General features: G+C 42.6%; 1 protein-coding gene across 6 annotated transcripts in view; it reads left to right on the plus strand.

Moving 5' to 3' along the window:
* rbms3 (RNA binding motif, single stranded interacting protein) overlaps positions 1-23997 on the plus strand; it is a 267875-nt gene that overhangs the window by 203224 nt on the left and 40654 nt on the right. For all 6 annotated transcript variants that reach the window (XM_051391604.1, XM_051391609.1, XM_051391605.1 and 3 more), the window contains one exon: positions 21571-21677. In XM_051391604.1, coding sequence (XP_051247564.1) covers positions 21571-21677 — 107 coding nt within the window. The remainder of the gene's footprint in view (positions 1-21570; positions 21678-23997) is intronic.

A 23997-nucleotide genomic window follows, 5' to 3' on the forward strand; every position in this document is an offset into this window, starting at 1 on the left:
GTTATCAAAATCTAAACCACTTTATTTGGCACTAAACCAACAGAGAGTACCCCCAAATATAGAATTTTCATGTGACTACAATGTTAGTACTGATAGGAATTATAAGAAAAAAATCACACAAATTGTAATAAAAAATAGTTATTATTATTCTATTCGTGAATACTGATGGATAAAGGCTCATGCTGTCATTTATTTGATACTTTTGCCATAGTTATAATTTATAAAAAAGCATGGGGGTTGAGGAAGTGTGCTTTTTTCTGCTTTCTGAGAGCGTCCATGTTGACTTGCTGTCTGGTAAATGGAGATCTCTGGGCATTCCTCTGTTATCAAACTCAGATGTTCCTATGTGGAGGACCCCAGGGCTGTTTCTGTTTCTCACACAGACAGCAAAAAGCCCTTTGTATATATGTGTGTGTTGTGTGTGTGTGTGTGTGTGTGTGTGTGTGTGTGTGTGTACATACAAGTTAGCAAGCTATGTATTTTCACTACATTTGTATTTGTTTCTGTGTTCCGATTCCTGCGTGCATATTCAAATTTATGCTTTTTAAAGCGGGAACACATACATACTGTATTTGTGTGCTGACAGAGTCTGTGTCAGTGTGTGTGTGTGTGTGTGTGTGTGTGTGTGTGTCATGTTGGTGGTATTTCCCCAGAGCCCCTTGCTATGCAGGGCAGCTTCTTCATCCATCCTGCTTTGACAGCTCAGCGGCACCCCCCGGGGGGCCCTTGCCACACACAGGAATGTGTGTGTGTGTGTGTGTGTGTTGTGTGTGTGCACGTGCATGGGTATGCTTGTGTGACAGCTATGACTACTACACAGTGTGAGCTTTGACATACACACACACGCACAAACCACATAAGCACAAATATAGTCATGCGCCACTAACTTTGACCTGAGTGGAATGTCAACATCCTAATAATGCTAATGAAATTCTTTTTTTTCCAGCATTTAGCATTTGAAACACAGCCCACAAACACACACAAAGTAGCTGCGGTAACACACACACCTACACACATACTCTGCAACACTCTCAACATGCTTGCATGCGCATACACATGCACATTATTTTCCTAGTGTACCAAGCTTGGTCACCAATCCTCTCAAGCCCATATCTGACAAGCCTTTGCATTTCCAGCTTAGCCACTCAATCACACTGCGTCAAGAGATGTGTGTGTATGAATGTGTGTGTGTGTGTGTGTGTGATGGGGGTTGGTTTTGTTACAGCTGCCCTCCTCTACTCAGGTGTGTCCAGTGGCAGTACAAAAGGATATTGAGTTGTAACCTTGCTGTCCCATATCAGGAAGTAAATATGTGGATGTCAGGTGCCAAGTCATCTGTTAAATTCAACTGACCAAGGGGAAATAAATGGAAAGGAAGTCACCATATTTACAGGAAGTTAACACTGAGTTGCAGATAACACAATGACACAGAGAGGAGGAACATCCAGAACAGAAGATTGTGGAGATGCTAACAGATGGCAGTTAATGGCGCCATAGACAGCTTCCATACACTTCCTGTTTAAATTTTAATGTAATAACATCTAACTTCCTTGTGATTACATGAGATGTTGAATTAATATACAGTGTGGGGACATGATAGCAGATGGCAGCAAATGATACTTACACATCTTCCCTTTTCTTACTATTAAGGTTTTAATGAAAGCATGTCTAATTTTCTTGTGGTTACATGTGTTATTTAGATACAATATATGGTTTAATGCTACTGGGGTGGCATGTGCAGTACATGAGGTGTAAATACGTGTTGTGATTAGACATCCTGTATAACTGTAACATAAGTAACAAGTGCATTAAACATGATAGACACTGATATATTCTTTATAAGCAATAAAACACACCACTGGGGGAAAAAAGGAGATGCTTGCCAGGAACTTGCATTTAGAAGTTCTACAGAAACAAGTACAACAGCACTCGCATATAGATGCATATAATCTGCTATCCAGGTCAGGTTTGTTTGGTGAGCCATGGTTGATATGAGAGGTGCGTAGCTTTCGTCCAACAAGCCAGTCACCGAGCCCTGCTCCAGCCGCTCTGCTCTGCCCACGTCTGATTGTGATTCAGAGAGAGGGACATGATCGATAGCCCTGATGGAGCACTACAGCTGTTTAGCTATTCTGTGCAATGCGGCAGCCGATCTCCCTGTCGCTGTTGTCGGCTGTGAGTGTGCATAACCAGCACACAGATACAAAGTCATTCACATGCTCCACACATGTACGCAGATAAAGTACATAGATGCCAAAATATGCATGTGTGTTTTCACCTATGTTGCATGCAACAGTCCACATCCACATACTGTACATGTATCTAAAAGTACATAGGCTACACACACCCAAGTAGATGAACTTATACACTCATGTAGACAACATAAACTCCTTCTTGAGAAATTGTAGTTGGAGATGAGAATAAAGAGTTATCCTTGTTTTTCAGTGGATGTGGATTTACTCAGTACACAAAATAAATGGAATTTATGAAATGTTACTACAGCAATAAACCATACTGAAGTGAGCCCAACAGGGACGCATTATGATTTACACTGCAACCCTGAGCTCTGGGAAAGTCAAAGGAAGCGCAGATAAAAAGTGATTTAATCCGCTGGCTCCACTGAGCCTTGCTGATTAAAGCCCTTCGTCCCACAATGCATTAAACAGCTTAGAGATGACACCCTATGGTAAATGTAATTTGAACCGGAGATACATTAGCTATTGTTTGGTTTTGGCAGGTGAGTAATCTCATGTACATCCCATATTGTGTGTCTTCCGTGGCAGAAAGGAAATTGATGACATTTGATACATTGTATGTGCTGTGCTGCTCAGGCGAATTGCTGCTCTTTGTGCAATTTAACTTAATTTCATTGTCAACAATCAAACAACAGCTAAATAAACAAGAAGGTGTGTTCTCAGAATGGTTACACACAGGTAGTGTTGAGCCTTGCCAAATGACAGCACCAGACTTTGATGAATCCAATGTTCTCATGAATGTCTAACTGTGCAAACAGAGATTCAGTCCAGACTGAATGTGCAGTAACACTGCAGCTTCTTCCTTTTCACTTCCGTTGTTGTTGCTCCGTTGTCCTGCTGCCAATATGGCAGCAGAGCTGAGAGTCAGCTCCAATATTGTCCAATAGATGCTGGATAAATAATGAAAACCACATCAGGAAGCAGCCACAGTGGCCCTGGGAGATGGAACCAAACGGAAACATGCAATATGTACAAGCTTTCCTGCTTCTTCTTTTTTTTTTTTTACTACACTCTGGCATTTCTCGCTCTAACCTTATCTGTTTTCACAATTTCTTCTCAAATCACTGTCGCTGTCTCTGTGTTTCAGTTCAAAAGTACCCCAGTTTACCTATAAAAAGTTTATTTAGGCCTACAGTAAAAGCCATATTCTTGAATGTGAATATGGATGTGATTGCATTTCAGAGGCCCAATAAAATTCCCTGTTTTCGGATTTACTTCTCTGATCTGTCAGAGACCGAGATGACACCCAGGCTTTGTAAAACCACCGCAGCTGTCAGGCTAATGCCAGACAGAGTTCACAGGGGCCACTATTTGGCAAGACCCCCTTTAAACAAAACACAGCATAGACCAAAGGACAGTTCTTAACCCCAAGTGCTTGCCATTATTTGCAAGAACACATTTGCAAGAACACAAGGCCTGTGCCACTGAGGGTAGGGAGCTGTAGCTGGGGGTGCTGTTGCAGAAAAAGATTCCCTCCCTGTTGGCATCCTCACCAAGGCAACGGTGCCAAGATAGCAGAGACAGCCCACGGTATTAAAACGTCCCTCGCTGAATTAAGGCAAGTCCCAAATCACTTGGTAAGTCACAAAAAGCCCTTCTGAAACTGTCAGTCATACTTGAGTAATCCATGTTAATTTCTGCAATCCCTCCCACATTCCCCTGGCTAATAACTGGCCTGTCAGCAGGCCCATTTCTCTCCCCTATGGTGAGTAGATTTAACGTGCAGCCAAGTAGGTTGGTGGCTTGGCTGTCAGTGAGTCTCAGGCATGGCTGTCTCTCTAAGCATGCCGAGGCACGTTTTTCTCATGATGCATGTGTGTGTCATTTGTGGGTGCTGATCTGTGAATTGTTTATATATAATGTTTTCCTTCCTCTTTTTGACGGAAACAAAAGGTCAAATCTATTATGTATTGATAATTCATTACCCGCTGCTGTCACCCAGTGTAAACTGGCCATATTTCTGTCTCTGTTTGTGATACACAATGACAGTCAGACAGATTTTCAATATACACTGCCACAGATAATAATTAGCCACCAAACTCTCTTTCAAATGCATTCTCAGGATATTGCATCGTAATGAAATCTGTCCTCTCTGCATGAACCTTCCACCCCCACCCCCCACCCCTAACTTCACCCGCCTCCCATTAGAGGCAGGACACACAGGAAGTTATTATTGGCATCCCCAGTAAATCAGACAGCTTCCTGAAAAAGGATCAATTTCCCCCGATGCACTTTCTCATTATAACCTTATCTCGCCCACAGACAATAATCTGGATTTGTCACGCTTTGTTTGTTTTGCCACTGAACTGTATCAATCATGAGCGAACCCAACGGTTAGCACAGAGAGGAGGAGGAGGACGAGGGGAAGAGAGGAGAGAGGAGCCGCTCTGAGTAGATCTGTCACTGAAATATAAAGCATTCACCTGCTGCAGTCCTCTTCCACAAAAAATAATATAAGCCCTTTGATTGGCTTCAAAGTTTGTTTAGGCAGAGAAGAGGAGCTCTGGCTCCTGGAGGGGTTTAGGCAGGAACGATTGACTTTGCTCTCCACTCAGCCACATCTAATGTAGAGAGAGAGAACGAAGGAGAGTTACCATGAGAAAAAGATACATAACGAGGGAGAGTAATAGAGAGAGGTATAGCAGGAGTGCAATGGAAGGAGATTAGGAGCTGAGGAAATGTGACAGGAATAAGAGTGTGAGATAAAAGAGAACAGATGGAAAAGGGCAGAGAGGGGAAGAAAGTGATGGGTGGCGTAGGGAAAGCAGAAGAGAGAGGAGTGAAAGTTGGATCAAACCCGTGCTTTTGGAAGGTTAAATTTGAGTAAAGTTTAGGTTGCTACATCTGCACCAGACGAGATGAAAGGATGACATTGACTGTGCGACCGCTTCCTGAGCTTGACCCCCATGACCCCGGCCCAGCTGTCCACCATGTTGATCCCCTTCTATCTTTCTCCCTCTCACCCTGCTCACATCTCTCCTTGCACTTTTTGTTGTCCTTGCTTTTATACTCTCTCTCATCTATCCCTCCCTCTCTTATCTTTTCCTGCCGCCTCTTGTCTTTCATCCCTCACTTTCTCTGCTCCCTGTCTGCCTGCTATTCTACGCATCGCACACGTTCCTGCTCATCCCTCCCTAATGCTCATCTATGTTACTGGATATAGCTGAGTGCACACAATATTAGTGCAAGCAAAACAAGCACCTGAGGCTGCTTTTGTTTATGAAGAACATTTTTCCTCTCCTCTTTGTTTGACATGTGTTCAGCCTGTTCCTTGATGTGTTCGCCTTTCTTTTGTGCTATGGACAACTGACAGTTACGACAATTATTTTTTCCTTTTTTCAGTAATGAGTTATTTATCCATGGGAGTGGAGCAGCAACAAGGTTGAGTCAGAAATCTAATCGGGATTGTTGCAAAAATGTAATGCGTCCATGAATTCATAATACACTCAGTAATTAAGAATACATCCTCTCACATTTTGCCTCAGTGAAAAACAAGCTGGTTTGATCTACCCTTGCTTCGTGGCTCTAGGAATGACAATGTTAGACAGACATTCATGGTCCCCAGATGATTGGTTTGTGCAGCCACCGCATTCAGATGATTGAGAGGGCTGGCTTTTTTTTAACACTGTGCTCTTGTTTGTCTGAACACTGCTAACACAGCCTCACAGAGCCGTAAGTGTGGATGTGCATGTGGACTGTTAATCCTGTTAAGTCTTTTGGGGTGAATCTGAATGATCTGTAAGTTCTGTAAGGCCTGATACAGAATTACTTTCCAGCAGGGATGAAGTGCAGGATTGTAATTCCCAATACAGCAAACACAATGCAAATGTACTGTGGTATGTCGTAGTCCACTAAAGTTGAGTGGACCCCTTAACAATGCATCACATAAGTATAGCAGTCACACTAGTGTCCTGTATTATTGAGCAAAGTCATATTTCTTTCATTTCTGCTAACATCTAGCTCTGCCCAGTGAAGCACAGTTGGGGACCGAGTTGTTAAAGAATTTTGGAGCGTTTCTTGTTCACTTTTTCCCATGAATTTTATTTTAGCAAGCTCAGGAATGACACTGCCAACTTTGCAGTCATAAGCAAAAACCTCAAGTTTTTTCTTTTTATACTTCTCCCTAGATCTTACTGGGCTCCCCACCACTAAGTATTGAGACGCATACGTTATCTTCATGCATCCCTAGATTCCAGGTTTTCGCCATCAGTCAACTTAATCTAATGCAGGACCTGAGGCAATGCATTTCTTTTGCAAAGAATAATATTCAGCCTCTCAGCAGATACAGTAGGTCACTGAGCTCATAGTCTTTTGGCCAGCCTGCTCGTCCTCCAGAATGAAGATTAAGTTTGCTGAGGAGGATAATCATGCTCCAAGGTCTCTGTGGTATGCAAGCAATTCAGCAGACTTGCTTTCTGTGGTTCACTGGTTAACTCATCTCTGTCTCCTGCACCTTTCATTAGGTTAGAGTATCACAACATATCAGTCTGATAAATTACAGCTTTCTGTTTTTTTCCACTTTAGCTTGTTTTTGCATGTTTTAGGGTATACATATGAAAGTAAACCTAAATAGGGAGGTATAGCCAGGTCATCTGACTGACCAGAATTGACCTCAAGATGGATTGTATCCTCTGTGTGCTTGCGTCAGGGAAGCAGGGTAAAAAAAAAGCAGGCATCAGTTACACCCAGCCACGTCACTGTCACCGTCCCAGGACACAGAGGGCAGTGAGATAAATCTAGCTGCTGCCCCCAAAATAGAGCACGGGCCTCCATTAGAACAGGACGCAGGCTGTTTGGGAACAAGCAGAGGTCACTGTGGTCAGAAGAGTTATTTCTGTAGCGCCACCGGACCTCCAGGAGTTGACGCCCATTCATTCATCCGACTGCCTGCCAGCAGGGAAGGGGTCACACACAGAGACACAAAAACATGTGTACACACCTACACACTCTGCCAATGGACTATCAGTAGGAGTGGGTGGTGTTCCATTTGATGAAACTTACTGTGATGGCGTCCGAGTTGCCAGTGTTTTTTGTCACCTGGGGCTATTTGTATCTTTTTCTTTGCATATGAGTGTATTTATATGAGAGCTGCCTGCTGGTGTTTGAGCTGAAGGACGATGGAAACACACCTGGTGGTTCTGAGTGACCTCATGTCTCAGACACACTGTCTCTCTGTCGGTCTCTGTTTCCTTGGCTGGCAGTACAACACATCATAGCTATTGGATCATGCTTGTGGTTTATTTCTGCTGCTTTAACTCAGCTTATATAGATGATTTACAGTAGCTTACAGACACGGATGCACACTTTTTGCCATTAAAAAACATAGACGATGGACAAAACGAAAACACACCGACGCGCCAACGGAATGATTTCTTGCAGTCAGTCTCCTTTTCCTTCCTTTGTTCTTTGAGCCTCTTTCACTCTCTTTGCCTGTCTTCCTCTCGTGCATCCACACGCACACACACACATCAATAGTCCATTAGGAGTGTGTTGCTTTCATTACCTCCAGCTTGGCCCTGAGACAGCCTTCAGAGTGGAGTACAGCAGAGCAGAGCTGGCCAGGATTGCAGTATATATAGAGAGAAGTCTGGTAATTGCCAGCTCTCTGTTCTCTCTATCCTGTGCGTCAGGTGGAAAGTATGAATCTGTGGTATCTGGGGACCACCCCTGCTGCGCTGCACCGCATCTCGCTACAACTGTCTGTCCCCCCACCGGGCACAAGTAATAGGGGGAAAACAGAGAGCTTAAAGGCCTCAGAGAGTCCAACAACTGCCACTCTAACAATACACACTGCCATGGGAATAAAAAAAAATCTGCAGCCCACACTCACAATAGAGAGGCACCTAAAGATATACCCTGCCTAGAAATCTCACTTTTCTTGTCTTGCTTGCTACACAGTAGTAAGTGCTGTTGCTGTAGTACAGCGTCCCTGTTGAAGTGGAATATTTAGTTTGTTTGTTTCACCTGCCAGAAGGCAGAAGCAAGGGTCAAGCAACAAAAGATTTGAGAGGACGTTAAACATTTTAAAATACTGCAAAAGTTCAAGTAAAAGCTCTCCCACATCCATGCGTACTATAATAAAGTTGAACAACAATAAATATGTAATTCGTGGAGAATCGCTTCACAAAAACATGTTAGTCCCTATAAGGCAATCAGGATAACACATTAAGCCATTAGTTGCAGTTTTTGCTTATAACGCTGTGGAGAGTAAAATACTTTGACTTGAAATTAAAGCTATCACTCAGCACATTGTTGTCTTTGAATATCTGTTTTGGGTAATATTACATTTAAAAAAGGCAAACACAGATCAATGATCAAAACCCCATATTGCCAGTTTTATTGTATTGTTGCAAGGTTATTATTTGTGTAACAGTCCTCTGCAATCAGGTATACTATTAGAATCTATCTCTTCTGTGCCTGTAATGGTTAGATCTTAATGAAGTCTGGATGCCTTATTATATACTGTTGTCTTCACATTTTATTTAATGCTGATTTGGTGTCCTTTGTTTCACCATTTTATCCTTATCTTTTAGGTACAGTTTTGTAAGGTTTAATGTTTGGTTTTTGCCTTCACTTAAGAGAGTCAACTGCTCTCATTCAACCACCATGCATAAATAAAGGCTGAATAAATGAATGGAATATTCATTCCAGAAGAGAAACACTAAGCAAACATGGCCAAATGCAGGATGATTTTTGATGGTACATAACAATCAGCAGTCATGTAAAAACATTTGCATTTAATGGGCGAAACATGCAAAAGACTAATTTCCAGATGTGGTTGAACAATACAGTTCTACTCTATTCTATTCTATTCCATTACGTAAGTCATTCATCAAAGAAATGGTATTATACTACAAAGGGCATTCTCGCTTACAGGCAAAATAAACAAAGATGAGTTATTTTCCTTACGTCCTTGTTAATCATACCTGCAGTATGTGCTGTATAGAAGTATATAATAGTCTTTTTCAATGTGTGGCCTTTACCAGCCCTTAGCATTTATAGAGGTGTTACAGTAATGGCCTTTTTGCTGCAGCAGTCTTCCAGATAGCAGTGATGTTATGATAATACTACCACTAGGTTTTCCCATTCACCAGGCCCTGTTTTGATCCTCTTACACATAGACACAGAGATTTATGAATTACCTTGAGCTAGTCATATCTCTCTTTTAGACCCTAGACGTAATCTTGCCACAGATGCATCCAGATCAATTTTTCAGGATGTCTTATTTGTCGAGTGAGCAGCGGGCTCGCCGCAGCGGGGGTGAGTGTGGGGGGTGGATGCAGTCAGGGTGTATCCAATTTCAGGCTGCAAAGCAAATGGCCTTGGAGATCAAGGATTATACAGCAGATTTCTAAGTCGAGCTGATATTGATTCGCTGTGCCCCTGGTGAACTCCACGTTGTATCTTCTCCATGTAAGCTTTTAAATGTTGCTGCTTTAAAGGCCCCCCCTCGTCAGTATCGCCCCCTGATCTATAAGGCCACAACAACTGACCCTTATAAATATAGCCTTTTGTTTTTCTACATGCACCTGGATATTCCATGGGCCAGTAATTCAATGGGAAGTATGTATGGTTTATTTTGTTTAGGATAAGGTATCGTTTTTACTTACAAGGTTGTAGGCAATGCTATTGTATATGTTGAAATATCAGAATTAGCCACCCGTAACACTGTAAGCACTTTTAATGACAGTGAAGGCAATAGAATATATGAGGCTTTGTGGTGTTCATATACAGGTGCCCTTAAGATACTTGAAGTATACTGTGTTTATTCCATCTTGTGAAGACACCAACACACTGTGACCGACATAGTTCTTCATCAACTTGCCCTAACCTTGATGAAGACCTGTGTTAGTCACAATGCATTGGTAATTTTAAATATACATTGCCACGTAAAATAAAAGCATTTTAATTTGGATTGGTTTTGAAAGAGATTTGCATTTTAAATCTTTTATTGAGACCATATTTCACCCATGCAATGAGCCCTTCACAAGATGGAATAAGCACTTTTAATGACAGTGTTTCAGAGATTTTGACAGCTTAATGTTTTTCATTGTAATGCACATTCTGGCAGACAAAGAGCTGGGAAAGCAAGATCTCACATACTCTGCAGAGAGAGAGCTCATTGCATACATTAAACAACACATCTATACTTTATGTAGTCAGAATTATATTCAGTTTCTTACAGAAATGTGACTGCCTTTTTTATATCTGCTTATGAGGATAATAATCAGATATTTACTCTTTTGTTGCTCGTCTGGCAGTCCTCTTCTCAGTAAATTTGTATTGTTGGAGCCTCTCCACACTACAGCTGGTACTGATGAATATCTGACCACGCAGATGCTGAATCTTTTCATAGAAACTTTACGTTTGAAATTCAGATTCTTTTCAGTTCTGTGCAGCAGAAGAATTAATCAGTTTTGTCAGATCTGATGGGTTTTGATTTGCTGTCCCATACTGAGCAGCACTCTTGGCACCCCTCTGTGACTTCTCGTTCTCCATCTCCTTTGCCTGTATAGGGCACAAAATTAAAAGTTTGTTGTCCTGCCATTTAGTCATCAGTTCTGCATCTTCTGCTTCTCTCCACTGTATTCTTTCTCTCATCACACTTTCTTTCACACCCTTTCTTTCTCTTTTGTCACTTAGACACATCGTAAACCAGTGAACACTGTGCAGCCACATATTTGAAGTTTGGTAATTGCTTTTTGAAATGCGGAGAAAAGGAACAGAACATCGTTTCAAAGTCTAATTATTCAACAATACACCCCCCAAATATTTTTTCAGAAAAACGTCAAAAAGGGGGTTGAGAGTGGATGTTGGGATCTGGTTAACTCGTCAAATAGGCCCATTATGGGGTAAAATCAACAGAAGGGAGTGTTAGATGTGTGCTAGCGAGGGGAGAGCGTGTCCAAATCCCCTCAGTTCGCACAGCCATTACAAACAAGAGTGGATTAGCCAGCAGCCCCCTGCTGGGACAGTGAATGGATGAGAATGGGAGAGATGACGGAGGCCGCTCCTCTCCAGCATTATCTAAATAACAGGCCGGGGAATTCAATAAGTACCGGCCTCATCAGACCTCATCAGCTCCCCCAATTAAGCTGCACATCATGGCGGCTGGCGGGCTGGTTGCCATTGGTGACCGATGAGAGCCTGCGTGGCGGTGTGCTTGCCTCTGCAGCAGTGCTATGCTGCCTCACATTCCCAACATTGTTCAAGTGAAAGCATTGCTCTGTGTGTATGTGTGTGTGTTTGTGTGTGAGTCTGGGACAGGTGGGATCGTTTGGAGGGGAATCGTAAACGCTGATGAATGTCATCAACATAACAATAGTGTTCGTTTTTGTATCCCTCTACTAATTTGCGGTCCGCACTGACACTCACTTATCTGTACTTCTTCTGCCCTTGATGCTGCATTGATGAGTCCCCGATAGCCGGCCTCAACTTGAAGTAGGAGTTACCTTCACCGCGGTGGCGCTTGTGAACCCTAGTGTTATCGATGTTGTGTGTCAATATCTCTCCCCTCCCACATTACCTCCCTGTGTTTCCCCAAGGGTCAGGACACGTGGAGAAAAAACACAGCTCTCCCACATCGATTGGGGCCCATTAACGCAGACTGAGAAAAACAAAGCCTTTTTATCACTTCTGAGATGTTTAGGCAAGGACTTACTCAAAGTTGTTCTCCACAGGTCAACCGTTCTCTCTGGTTATCGCTCTGATTTTGCTCTCTCCAAAGAGAGAAAGGGGCATAGCTACTGAAGCTAGTATAAATAATGCTGAACAGTTTGCCAAGTGTGTATTTATGTCCCAACAGAGGAATGTGCTATCAAACTACTTTCATACTTGCTTTGTTTTTCTTTTTTTTCTCTGAAACAGTGGGAAGACTGAAAGGGAAACAGTAGTGTGCTGACACAGGAAGGAAATGGGGTCAGATTTTGGCCAGAGATTGTTTTCTTTCAAGGATTTAAACATCTAATTATCTATTATTCTGTCTATTATATATTATTCTAGGGCCATCCTGCCTCAACAATTTACATCTTATTGACCAGTTTAAACTTAATATGAAGGAGTTAGGTGTAACACTGATGATACATGTCAGGAGCAGTAGACATATGGTAGACACGAATTGATGCTGAACACATACATTTAAAAAGTCTGGCAGCTTTGTATTTTTAATTAACTTCATTACCCTGACCAGCTTTAAAATCTAAAACAATTTATACATTTCAGCAGATAAGAAATATATTGCAATTCCCTCAGAAAACAGTTGATATATTCGTTGTGCACAAAAAAGATAGCACTTTGTTGTCAGCAACTTTTTTTTTTTTTTTGGAAAGACAGAGGAAAATTAGTGTCAACGCTGCTCGAGAACAAAGAGAATACCTAAGAAATTAATGAATTATGAGCCTTGGGAATGTCTGATGCACTGTTTGAAGTTCAGAAGTACAGGGGTCTGTCAGACAAAGTGCAGATCAGTGGGTTAGCCATCTAACTTTGGACCAAACTTTGGCTTTTTAGTCTTATGATGCTGGCTACACAGCTTATTCCTAAATCAGCCAGCCAGTTCATAACCACATCTGTGCCTGCACATGTGTTAATGTGTAGCAGTAGACTGAGATAAGTATAATTAGTATAATATTGTACAGATTTTGGTAACACTAAATGTTTAAGAAAATTATCTACTCCTACTTCCTATCTAATAAGACAGGCAGAATAAGATGAGAGGTTTAAAAAGGTGAATGCAACACAAGTGACAACACAGCATCTGTTAGTATAGTGACAGTAATGAGAGTAGTGAAATGAAACATGATAAAGTAATCTGTTGACATTAATAAATGTCCAACAATGACACTTAAATCATTTAAGTTATTAGCAGGAAACCAAAACATGGTCATAGTGTCTTAAAATACCTGAAGACTGTGAGAAAGCAGGGTAAAAGATATGGAGGATGTCGACGAGTGTAAAAGAAAAGATTTATATGAGGGAGAATGGCAGACGAATAGTGAAGGCCTTACTGTGCTCTCTTTGGTTGTGTGTGTATATGTCTGTGAGTGTGTTTGTGTGTAAGAGAGAGAGGTGTGTGTGTGTGTGTGTGTGTGTGTGTGTGTGTGTGTGTGTGTGTGTGTGTGTGTGTGTGTGTGTGTGTGTGTGCATGGCTGCTCTTTTGAAAGTGAAAGAGCAAAGAGAGCTGCACCTGCAGCTTCTATCAACCAGTGGAAAGCTTCTTTCAGCACAGCTTTAATTACAGTGTCTGCAGCTTTGCTTGGCTCAGACAGGCTGGTCTCCACGCAGCCAACCAAATCCTCTCACACATAGCTGCCTCCCTCTGCCACAGAGTCGCCTGATCCCTAATCAGCCACGGTGCCACTCTTCATCGATCCCCAATCAGTTACAGTAAAGGGGGACGCTATGGAAGCCCCCCTCTGCCCCTTCTCCCCTTATTAGTCAGGTGCCCTGCTTTCATTGATCATAAATCAACGTCACTAGCAGCATTGATCGTCAATCACCCCCAGTGACATTATTGATGTGGCCGGTCCCTCAGCTATAGGTCTGCCCTCAGCCCTCGGCCCATATTGCAGCCTGGCTGTGGCGTATTGATCCCTCTCAGATACAGTATTGAGGGGTCTTTATTGATAATTCATTTATTGTGCTGTAATTTCATTTTCTTTCCTGTCCATACCGTTGTTACTGGAAGCCCCTACGGTGGAAACCTAGTTAACAAACACATAGCCTTTTGTATTGTTCACCATGCTACTCTAACTGATGTGGCTTTCTTTTATTTGCTGCTTGAAGCATATTTTCCGCCTTTGTTCAAATGTCATTATCAATTTGCAGTCAATGGTAGACTAAAGGTTAGATTACACTACTTAGAACAGGAAAATCATATGTTTGAATCCCTGAACCATCTGGGAAATTCTATGAGAGGCAAGGTACCTAACATCAGTTTCATGCTGGCCAACAATAGAGGACTGTTTGTAATGCACTCTGAGTGTGACGAGTGTGACTTTGTGTAATGAATGTCAAACAGTGCAGTGCTGAGAAACACCATGCATGCTCAGCAAAAACTCTTCTTGATAAATAAACCTAAATGATTTTGCTGTAACATTATGTGGAAGCTGTGTAAGGCCGGGTAAGTGGCCAAAACACGTATTCAAGTCTGAATGCTTGATGTAAATGATGAAGCCTGATGAAGCCATGCTAAAAACCCACGCTTATAGAACATACACTACATTGCATCTGTACTTGCAGAGCCCAAACTGATTTATTCTCATTCTGATTCAGTGTCATATATATCGAGAAATATTTGCTGGAGGTCTGGTGGATGGGCAGTTCTGTTGAATTACAAAGCGCCCATCTGTATGATTCATCTCTATAGATGGGAGGTTTCACGGGTCACTGGAGGCGTTGGCAGTGTTATAATACTCTGCTAACAGGGACAGAGCTAGCTTCACTGTCTGCCCACACAGGCAGTGACACAGACAGTGGCAGCAGAGGTCAACCCCCACAGGCAAAGTACAGCAACAGCTGCTCTTAAGTATGTCTGCCACAGCCAAAACTGTTTGCCATGAAAAGAGAGCTCCACAGGCCAGGACCACTTATGCGCCACAAGGCCAAAGAGATCTAATGAAGCCTTACTTGTTATTAATTTCATGAAAATATTCATTCTTGGTCTTTCTTTTTACTGTGGTGGAGATTTCTTCATTTTTAAGGTTGTTCATTTAATGGGAGAACTGGTTGTTGCATTACATTGCTCCATCGCAGATGTACTGCAACATTTTCATACATTTCTGTTACTTTTGTATTGATAATGGAACAGCATCATAGAAAGAGGGTCTCTGCACATCTAGTTGTAGTTATATATAGTTATAGTTAGCAGCAACATAAAATCAGTGTGTCAAATGTGATGTCTGTCTTAGATTACTGTGCTCATCCAAAGTATATACACAAGTTAGTTTAATGTGAACTTGAAATGAACGCTGTGTCATGGTTGAGAACAGCATAACATTTCAGCAGCTTTGTAATTTTCCTGTTTGGAAAAAGAATGTTTGAGTCTCTCCAATCCAATCAGATCAGCAGCTGCATTTGATATGTTGCTTTTATGACAGTTCAACAATATGAATAATAGAACTTCACATTTGTCTACATTACCAGCTTATCTTCAGCAATGTGTTTATTTATTTATATACTTATTTATGTGAAGTATAGTACTGTATAACAATTTCTCAGTCAGCCAGAGAATAGTATGTGTTGTGTAAGTTACAGACAGCTGAACCTGTTTTAATTTGAAAATGTGTCATCCTAAAGATGTTTCACCGGTTCGCTGACGAAGATCTTAGCATGAGTCTCGAAACCAAACCGCAAGACCATTCGACTCGCCACTTGTACAGTAGACATCTGTGACATATTGACTCACGACGCCTGTTGCACATTGTAGTGTTTTCTTAGCTGGGATCTTATTTCTACAAATAGTGTTTTCAATCTTATACTATACTCTTACAATTTTGAAGCAACCACAATGCGGCCGCTTGTAATTGCCACCCTGGCCAGCTGTGTAAAGCGGCCACTGATACTGAGACCTACTGCAGCAACAAAGATGTTGGCAGTGTGGAGCAGCATGTGTGGGTTTAGCATTAGAAACATCTGCCACCGCCACTTTAAAAAGGCAGCTGACTACAGGAACCAACGACATTCAAACTATGCCCTTTGGAATGAATGCGGTAAGGACTGTCTGCTTGTATAAATGTTATTTTAATATATGGATGGAGGATTGTGAGCCGTTCATTAGAGCTGGCGAACACACACAAACTTCTACTCTGTTGTTTTTAGTTATTTGTTTACTCACCATGGCAACCTCAGTGTCGGGAATGGCAAGTGGAATTAGCTGATTAAGCTAAAATGAAGTTCTCGTTAACTGGTACCTCAGAGCTTGTCTCACAGGAGTTGGCTAGCAGCTGGAAACCGACCGCCTGTTTGGCGCTGCACTTGCTGCTCTCACATTTACTGTAAGAGCAGATTAATTCAGAGTCAGTACTCCAAGGCGCAAACATATTCAACCACATTTTCATCTGCTAAAATAATCAGAGCACCGTATTTGTGCAGAATCTTTTTCACCTTTTCTGTTAGATCATTTCACATTTTCATCTATGTCTGCATATTCATACACAAAACCATGCACACATCGCTTTTATAAGTATTCCCATTCCCATAAGATGGTCTCAGTCAATAACTGTTGTCTGCTGCCTTTCAGACTCATCTCATCCATCAGCTCTGTTTGCTATTTGTCTCAACCAGGTCTAGAATCAGTGTCTGCTCAGTGGTGCACAGACAGACAGACAGACAGACAGACAGACAGACAGACAGACAGACAGACAGACAGATAGATAGATAGATAGATAGATAGATAGATAGATAGATAGATAGATAGATAGATAGATAGATAGATAGATAGATAGAGAAAACAAGCAAAAAAGAAATGGGTAAAGAGATAGAAAGACAGGACATAAGCACGACTGAGAGAGATGCGATCAAGGGAGACGGACGGAGAGAGTGAGAGATGGATTAGCATGTCAGAGACTACCCTACATAACATTACTCTTGTTAAGTGCGCAATAGCTCATCGATCAGGCTTCTACCGCCCGCATCCAGGGCTCTTCTCTCCACTTCCCTTCCCGTAATCCATAATATCATCTCAGGCCTGTATCGGCTGGTGTGCTGCAGGAGCCCTCTATGGGAAAGTCTGAGCAAAGTCTGATCAATAGCTATAGAGCATGTGTAGCGGATGCCGTGCATTGCTGACATCCTTCTACCTATTCTAATCTCACATCTATATAGTATGGATCGGAAGCGGGAAAACTGGACTGCACCTGTCACTTCTACCATCGCTGAGTCTCTCTCTCCTCCGTCCCTTTCTGTCGCTGTCTACCCATGTCTTTTTGTCTCTGTATGACACCATATCCGTCTTTCCATCTATCTCCCTTTCCCTTCCCTCTTTGTCTCGCTCTCTGTCGAGCTCCCCTCTCAGCGGCCGTTCCATTTATCAGGCCGTGTCATTGAGCCATGTGTGCCGTCCCTGTCAGCGAAACGGCTGGCAGACTGTCTTCATTTCCACGCTGAAGGATGCGATGCCAGCGTGGCAGTTGTGAGAGCTATCGACTGGGATCCGTCAAAGCCCTGCCTGTAGGGAAGCTGCTGCCTCCTGCCTTCCTGGTTGGCGGCCATTCTGAGCTTGTCCGTTTTAGTCGGAAAATGGCGACGTATATGCTACTCCGATCTAGTTTTGGTCCATGTGCCTTCTCGTTTGTCCTGTCCACTTACCATTTGTTTTTCTGTCATAACTACTCCCTGCTTTTCTTCATCTTTATCTATTTCTAGAACACTGACCCTTGCGCTCCTCTTCTCTTCATCTATCTGCCTGTGTCTTTCCATGTCTCTCACTCTCTCTCTCTCTCTCTCTCTCTCTCTCTCTCTCTCTCTCTCCCTCCCACTCCTTTTCTCTCTTTCCCATAAGACACAGCTTCCTCAGTCTGGGCAGACAGGTCAAGCTGGCTGATGGGAATCAGACAGTTGTTGATCCAATTAGAGATCCCCTCGAGCAGCGTCAAAGTACAGCAGAATTGCAATAAAATACTGTCCTCTTTCTTCCTTTTCCCTATGCTCTGCAAACATGCAGTAAAACCCAGTTAGCCACCCAAATGACTTTTCAGAGATACTTAGCTCATGGAACCTTAAGCCAAGAACCTGTAGGAACCTTTAACCAAAGTTGTTATTGAGAAGTGGAAAGCTTCCTTTCACTGCAGCTTTTCAGAGTGACATATTTTGGTTCAAGTGGCTGAACAGTTCCCTCTGTTCGTCCTCTTAAGGGCTTTGCACACTCCGAGAGCAAAGCAAGGCCAGCCCAGTTTGACTCCAAACCCTTGTGAGAGGCCTCTTTTGTAACTGTCTTCATGGTGAAAAACTGGTTGTTTCACTGAGCAAAACCTTTTACTCAGCCCTTCTGCAGCTTGTGGGCATTCCTGCATTGATTTCTCCATTCAGGCCAAACAGATGTACAGTCAAATTCCGAGTAGCGAAATGAATGTATGACGTGCTGACACTGATGTATAATAATACATGTGCTGATTTGCATTCATGGATCAAGATGTTATTCAGCTGGCCTTGCGAGACCATCCGGAGCATGCAAGCCCTCTTTGTCTACAAATACCAGAAAGAAAGGGAATAGTTAGATCTGGTGTTCTCGCTGCACTGGCTGTTATTCTACAGACAAAAGCCTGATTTCCCGCAGATGCCGGCCCATAGGAAACATCAGTAACAGCAATAATTACTTATGCACGCAGTGCTAATATGTGAAACTTGCAACAAGCTTCAATTTAAATGGCTATTGTAATTGCACTGTCTTGTACAGAAGTACATCTGCATGTACTTATTGGTTCATTTTACTGGGTGGTAATGCATCTATTGATGAGCAGAAAGCCATGACTATCTCTTCAGAGCCAAATGCACAGTCTGGAGTATGATTGAGCCAAGGCTGTGATCAAAGGAGGCTAGCAGCACAGACATCTTACTGTCTAACACTGCTCCTCTTGCTTTTGTGTTATAAGTGTGGTTGGTATTGGTGTGCACACTCCAAAGCACACATGTATGTGCGTATGTCTGCAGTTACCCCTCATTATCGTGTTTACCAGTTCCTACGGCAACCCACATAAAAAACTATTAGGAGTTCCCATGGAGCACCTTGTTAGCGGCAGTTGTTGACCTCTAACCAAAAACACTTTATGTCTTTTTCCCATAATTTAGGATCATTAAAGGGCAGCAAATTGGTTCATAACTGAAGTTTTTTTTTTTAATGCCCCCCTACAGCACATACCCTTGAGCTAGAGCCAGTGTGAAATGTGTTGTACTTGGAGCTTGTAACCTAAAGACGCAGCATCAGCAAGCTAGTATGTACAGCCAGTGGCCTAGTTTATTCTGAGCTGTGCCAGTGATGACGGTGTGTGGTGAGAGGTCTAAGAAAGGTTTTTAGGCTGGCAGCAGTTTCTTTTGTGTGTATGTGTCTGAGTGTTTTCAAGGGTTACAGCAGACAGACTTTAAGGGCAGGAGGAGGGTGTGTGTGTCCAGGCTACAGAGGGGTGAGTGTGATCACAGGGTGGGTGGGGTGGTGTGAGGCTGTTGATCTTGGGCTGGAGTCTTAAACAAATTGGCTAGTTCGCTGTGGGAACTGGGGATGTAGTCACAGGGGTAACGTCAGCGTGCTCTGTGTCAGATTCTCCAAATCTCTCCGATAGCTAATTATCTCCCAGAGTGCCAGAGGAGAGGTTTGGAAGAGCTTTTGTTGTTTTTCTTCTGCAGCGTTTCTCCCACTCTCCCTTCCCAGCAACATACTCCTGGGCTGACTCTGAAAAGTTTGGTTCCATAGTTGGCCCTAAAGCCACATAAACACACTCACACACACTTTCTCTAGAATATGCATGTGTTTGAACCTATAGTAGCCGATGCAAACAATTTTGTTTGTGCCACAGCCTTCTGCTCATTTACATCATCAAACACCTACAACTACAAAATGATTCTCTTACAACATGGCGGCATTTACAGTAGCGACATGTCAAAAAATGGAAATGAATAGACGAATCAACATGTTAGCTCATTAATGGCCAAATAATTTCATTCAGCTGGAAAACTCCCTCGTCATAAGTTCTCTACACTTCAGGTTGTTTTATTGCTGTCACTGCCTTGTCAATCCTGACAGCAATTCTTTTTCTCCTGTCTTGTGATGCTGCATTATTACCAAGGCCCAAACACCTCTAACATCTGGGAGCAGAGATTAAAGCATCAACAATTCTGTCGGTGGGTGTCATCTCTGGCACGATATGATGAAAGGTCCCATTGCTCACCTCCTGCAGACAGCCCCGTCATTGGCCTGTGTCGTCACAGAGCGGCTGTGTCACGAGCTGCCAGGCCTGTAATGCGAATGCGATGACAGGAGAGCCGTCAGGTCCCTTCTGAGCCACCAGGTGCAGGGCAGCAGTGGTACAGTGTTTGGACAAGCTCGCTGGCGCTGTATGTACTGTACTGTACTGTACTGTTGCTGAACTGCACAACCTTCCCAGGGAACGGGTGTTTGATCCTGGTGTAAATTCTCACTCTACCTCTGTTTTCCCCTTGTTTCTCCCTTGGTCACGGAACTGTTTCTCTTATCCGTGTCCCTCTCTTCCTTTTTTTTGTGTCTTGTTTCTCTTACTCCCTCTGTACTCCTGTGTTTCTTTCAGTTTATCCAACTGTCTCCATTCCCCTCTCTCATCTCCCCAGTTTGCTTCCAAAGAGATTCCAATCTTGCTGACGCAGACTGAAAAGGGGATGGACACTGTTAAGACCCCCAGATCCCCAGCCAAGAGAGCCACCCGTTTCTCACGAGAAAAGCTTACTATGAACTTTTTCTCCTTTTTTTTCTTTCACGCTCTTCTTTCATTGAACCTGTCCGTCTGTCTGAGATTTTCTCTCTCTCTCTCTCTCTCTCTCTCTCTCTCTCTCTCTCTCTGCTGTAACAGGGAGTCCTCTACCTGAATCAGTTCTTGTCTCTTTTGGTGCTCACCTGCAGCTCAAGTGTGAGAAAGTGCCCTTTGAGAAGTTATCTTTATGGCGACGTAGGTCATCTCAACACTTCAACCTTTTATCTGCAATTATGCATACAAAAGGCTGTTGATACAGATGAGGTCGCAGTACAGAGGGCTTTTTCTTTTTTAATTGGATTAATAACAGCTATTTCATGTCATGCTTTCCTACTGGTTGATGATAGAAGTGGTTAGAGTGCCCCCAGTGTTCACTTCGAGAACAGCTGCTTTAACATTCTTGACAGCCTTTGCTCAAGCAGCACAGCTCAGTGAGACGCTTGCACTGATGGTTGCGGAGTGGAAAAAGACATAAAATTTCAAATAAAAAGAGAAGATGGCTGTTAAAGTAAAACACAGAGGGATAACACGTCGGGAACAGGAACGCCTTCTAGAAATAAGCTTTGGCTTACAGAGCAGTCCTGCATTACCATCTCAGAGGTATTTACAAGAGCGATTACTGTGATTATTATTTCAACAATACCCTGCAATGCTCTTTCATGGGCTGCCAGCCGGGGTAGGGAGGGCCTGCCAACATTTTCGGTCTGGGAATTTGTCTAGGAGCTCCATAGGAGGGCAGAGAGGAGGTAGGAGGGAGAAACAGAGATGCGATGGTAGAAGAAGAAAAATGCAACACAGTTCAAAAGGGCTTCTGTCCTTCTGAGGGGTCACAGGATGCCGTCCTCCTAACATGATTTTGTCCTCTCTCACTTTCTCTGCAGCTCCCACGGAGCCTTTGCTGTGCAAATTTGCCGACGGAGGGCAGAAGAAACGCCAGAGCCAGAGCAAGTACCCTCAGAACGGGAGGCCGTGGCACAGAGAAGGCGAGGTAAGATGTTACGCCAATACAGAAGTCCTCACTCAACGTGTCCCAGAAGTATAAAGAGTTGATTTACTACCGCACAGCATAAAAACAATCATTCATGGGGTGCTGGTTGGGTGCTGGTCGCAAATCAGTGCGCCAACTAAATCCTGAGAAAGTTTTTTTTTTTCTGCATGAGACAGAGTGTTTTCTACAACAGTGCATTCTGCATCCAGTTTCTTTTGTTTGCCATATACAGAAAAATGGAATCACCTGACCAAACAATTTTGCAAGATTTACAAGAATATGAGTAAATTATCAGCTATAGAAACTGATCAGTAATGTTAATATTTATCAATTTAACTAAAAATTCTTATCACAAAGTCCATTCGCTTTCAGCTACATGTTAACTCCCACCTCTGTTCGGGATGGTGTCTAGCGTTGGCCAGCTTGACATTTCTCCAACGGTGCAATGACTTCAAAGAGGTCAAAGTCATCAATCAGGGGTCAGTGAAAAGAGACAGGTGTTACAATCCAGCATGAGGATTGGATGCTTCTGTGATTGCTATCTGTCTTAGTTCCTTAATGCTGATAATTACAAATTAATTGAATAATCACAGCAATATGCAATATGTGTCTTCACATTTTTACATAAATTCTTTGAGTACAGCAGTTATTCTTCAAGTACTGGAGACCCAGATATGACCAAAAAATGTCTGTCAACTCAGTTAAACTCTGTTCATTCCAAGATGATGAAGTTCTAAATGAGGCGTTTACCTCTGAGGTAATGGTATTTCTAATAGCAGGCCCCATCCTGCTCACCAGGCCCCTTGATAAGTTGGCTACAACATCTGGCTTTATGTAAACCACCGCTGCCTGTCATTTTTGTTTAGTCAAAGGTATGGAGCAGTTAAAAAAAACAAAACCCAGATATCGATCAAACTGTCCCCGGATATATAGGCGCTGTCACGTAAATTGCATCTCAAGCCAAACGCCTCACTGAACACGAATGTTCCCGCCATACATCAGAATGCTGGGAAACCAGAAATTGGATACAGTGCTATGGTAACATATTCATCAGCAACATGTGGTGACAAGGTTAAAGTCTCTTCATAGGCTATACTGGGAAGGACACACAGAGGAGACAGGGAGAGGAGTGCTTCAGACTGGACAATATAGAATATAGTGAATACACACACATGTTCAGAGAGGCTGACAGTTGTGCTGAAACGGCAAGGTAGAGGAGACCAGGAGAGATGAAATGTTTGTCCTTCAGGAAACACATGCACTCCGTGTGTCTGTGTGGGTGGTGGAGGTGCTCTGTATGTGTATGTATGTGTGTGTGTGTGTGTGCGTGCGTGTGTGTGTTGGGAAAGGGTTGGTGAAGTACTACACTCGCCGTGCGTGTTTGTGTGTTTCTGTCTGTCCATCACATGTTCAGCAGCCCTACCACCTACAAGTCAGTGAAGCGTTTTTAACCTAAATCACATTGCTACATCCCCTCACAGATCCACACATTGACAGGGTCAGCTCAGTTGACTTGAGTTAAAGTGAGATCACTGTGTATGTGTGTGTGTACTTCATCTTGAAGGGTGTAATAAGAACCCTACACTGCCAAAATGGAGGAAACACCCTTTTTGTCCTTTTGCTGTGTTTATTCCCCATCCCTTACCTCCTCTACATTAAGCACACACCATCTCTGACCTGAGCTCAAAACAGCTGTTTATACTGTGTCACACCAATCCTACCTCCTGTAATATATCTTTACTGCTTATTTGCCTTTACAAATACATTCTTGAAGAAACATAATTGCTCCCTAGATAACATCCTCTGGCAATATTTCTCCATCTGGGAAGTATGATGTCTAGATACTGCTTGTAAGTGATATTGAAGATGTCATGTTGGGTTGTTGGCGTACAAAACACTGGACTTTATGACTTGGCCTTTGTCTTAAACATTGTTGGGTTACAGCAACTACAATACTTAAAAAAGTATCGTAGTCGCGAAAGGTTGTGGTTTTGGTTTAGAATTTAAAAGCAGAGTTATAAGTAGTCATTGACTTTTCTGGTATTTAATCAAGACATCAAACTCTTCCTAACTTTAACCAATTGCTTTGAGTTACCTAAATATAACCATAATTTTTTCAATTGCACTTTAGTTGCAAGAATACTAAAGAGACAACACTTAAAATATTGCAGGTATGTTCAGTATGAACATTTAGCTTTCTCTTATGTTCATTAATTGTATATGAATGTAAGTTTTAGCAGATGGGGTTGGTCACACACAGACACACACATACTGTATACCCACTAATTATCAATATGATGTCAGCTTTCAAACTCAAAGG

This window comes from Dicentrarchus labrax, unplaced genomic scaffold, assembly GCF_905237075.1.
Source record: "Dicentrarchus labrax unplaced genomic scaffold, dlabrax2021, whole genome shotgun sequence".
In the NCBI taxonomy this organism is placed as follows: domain Eukaryota; kingdom Metazoa; phylum Chordata; class Actinopteri; family Moronidae; genus Dicentrarchus; species Dicentrarchus labrax.